The sequence below is a fragment of the Morone saxatilis genome, unplaced genomic scaffold (genome assembly GCF_004916995.1).
Source record: "Morone saxatilis isolate NCDOM2014 unplaced genomic scaffold, NCSU_SB_2.0 Contig14, whole genome shotgun sequence".
NCBI classification, from domain to species: Eukaryota; Metazoa; Chordata; class Actinopteri; family Moronidae; genus Morone; species Morone saxatilis.
The window spans coordinates 15,182,735-15,184,741 of NW_023339696.1; the positions used below are offsets into that span (position 1 = coordinate 15,182,735).

The 2,007-nt window shown below is 38.6% G+C and overlaps 2 protein-coding genes across 2 annotated transcripts in view; one reads left to right on the forward strand and one right to left on the reverse strand.

Moving 5' to 3' along the window:
* Positions 1-2,007, forward strand: part of LOC118323661 (hemoglobin subunit alpha-1-like) — an 11,598-nt gene that overhangs the window by 2,775 nt on the left and 6,816 nt on the right. The window lies entirely within an intron of this gene.
* LOC118323660 (hemoglobin subunit alpha-B-like) lies at positions 1,265-1,881 on the reverse strand (the record flags this gene model as incomplete). Its single annotated transcript, XM_035655703.1, is given in 2 exon segments — positions 1,265-1,504; positions 1,671-1,881. Coding segments are annotated over 2 exon segments (340 nt in total), but the record flags the coding sequence as incomplete, so codon positions are not given.

Genomic DNA, 2,007 nt, shown 5'->3' on the forward strand with positions numbered 1-2,007 from the left:
AGACACCTGAGGGAACATGCAAAACATTTTACTGGGTATGATAAAGAGATTAAATATGTGTGCGAAGAAGAAAGAACATTTGTGCGTACAGTGTACAAATAGTATTCATTATTAATGTAAAAAACAAAACAAAACAAAAAACATCTGACCTGGAAAGAGCTGCAGGTCCCACGACCTCATACTCCATCTTGGAGAAGATGTCCTGGATGGCGGCGCGCTCGAAGTCTGTCCATTCAACCATTTTGCCGTCTGTAGATTTTCTTGTGCAGGTTAATAGATCCTGCTCACCGGCACTAGATGCAGCTTTTAAAGAAACCCTACACCCCTTCGAGAAACAAGCGATTGGGTGGGCTGGAAAAGCGATGTGGGATTTGCACCAATGATAATGGTTATCTGCGCCCCTCATATTGTTTCTGAGACAGAAATAGAACACAATTATCTCTGTTTATCTAGTGTCAGCATACAATTCATGTCGTGTTCTAAATGGTGCAGTTTCAGAACTGCATCATATTGATTTAGTTACTGTACAGTTTAATGACTGCAGTAATTATTATTTGCTTATTACTTATCCCTGGCTTCATGACATATATTATACTATATACGATATTATAGGCTTATCTGTGGGCAAGGTTAACAAGTGAAGTGGAAACAAACTCAGGTCCCTGGGGGCTCCATGTTCATGTCATGTAAATTGGTTTGTTGTTATTTGAACTGTTTGGGAATATTCGCTACCAAAGCAAAATATAAACTGAGGTATACGGGCTTTAGCATGCATGCATTGCCTGTCCTGTAGTAATATCTTGGAATATTTACATGATGCAAACGGGGGTCAATCGGGACCCCTTGTCGGTTTAATATGGTTAATTTAATGTGTGTGAAATCAGTAAGCGATCGCAAATTATATTTATTTTCGTTTATTTATTTATTTGATTTTGTTATTATTAAAATATCATGCACGGATCATCTCAGTGATACAATTTTTGTATATAAATTAATTAATGGTCTACACTAGTTTACAAATACACATGATCGGGGTGATGTGGTCCAATCCCAGTTGCAAAGGGATTATCCATAAAGGTTTCATTCAGAAGAAGTGACCATGTATAATAACTAATTTCTTATATTCTGTGTTATATTCTGTGGTTTAAATGCAAGGCTATAGATAAGAACAGCTACATCCTTTAACTTTTTTGTAATTGCTATTTCCATTTACTTTAGATTTTAAAATAAACAAATAAATAAATAAAAAACTGACACCCAGGTATATTTTTGTTTTTGTGTTTTTATTGAACAAGCACCCATCGAAAGGGGTGTTGACATTGTTGGATGGCATGCCACACATTGGCAGTCGATGCTTCTGTGTCATTGTTGGAGTTTAGCGGTATCTCTCAGACAGAGCCCAAGCCAGGCACTGTAAGAACTTGTCAACTGACACGTGGACCTCTGGAGTGAAGTCTGCGGGGAAGTACATGGCCATAACCAAGATGATGTTGTGGGCCAGGATCTGCGGTTGTGCAAGAAACACAGGTTAGAAGTCAGTCAATGATTTGTTTTTTGTTAAATCCAGTTTCCTGGTGGGACAGGTGTACTTTTATTGTGTGATATTATGTATGCTCTTAGATGGATGATTATTAACCTCAACAACTTCAACGACCTAATTTTGTTTTTACCTTAAAGTTGGCCGGATCCACCCGGAGCTTGAAGGCATGCAGCTCACTGAGGGCGTTCAAACTATTGGTAAGATCATCAATGTTTTTGACTGCTTTCCCCACAGCGGCCATGATGGTTGCACCGTGTTTCTGCACCTGTGGGGTTTGAGCGTTCAACTCACTCCCCCACTGGGAGAAGTAGGTCTTGGTCTGCGGGTAGGAAACCAACATCCTAAAGATTATGAACAGAAAGAAAAAATAAATGGTTAGTAGTCACAATTAAGACATGGATTCAAAGCTTGTACCGAAACATGCTTGTTGTATTTCATTATACATTGATAGTAGTAGTAGTAGTAGT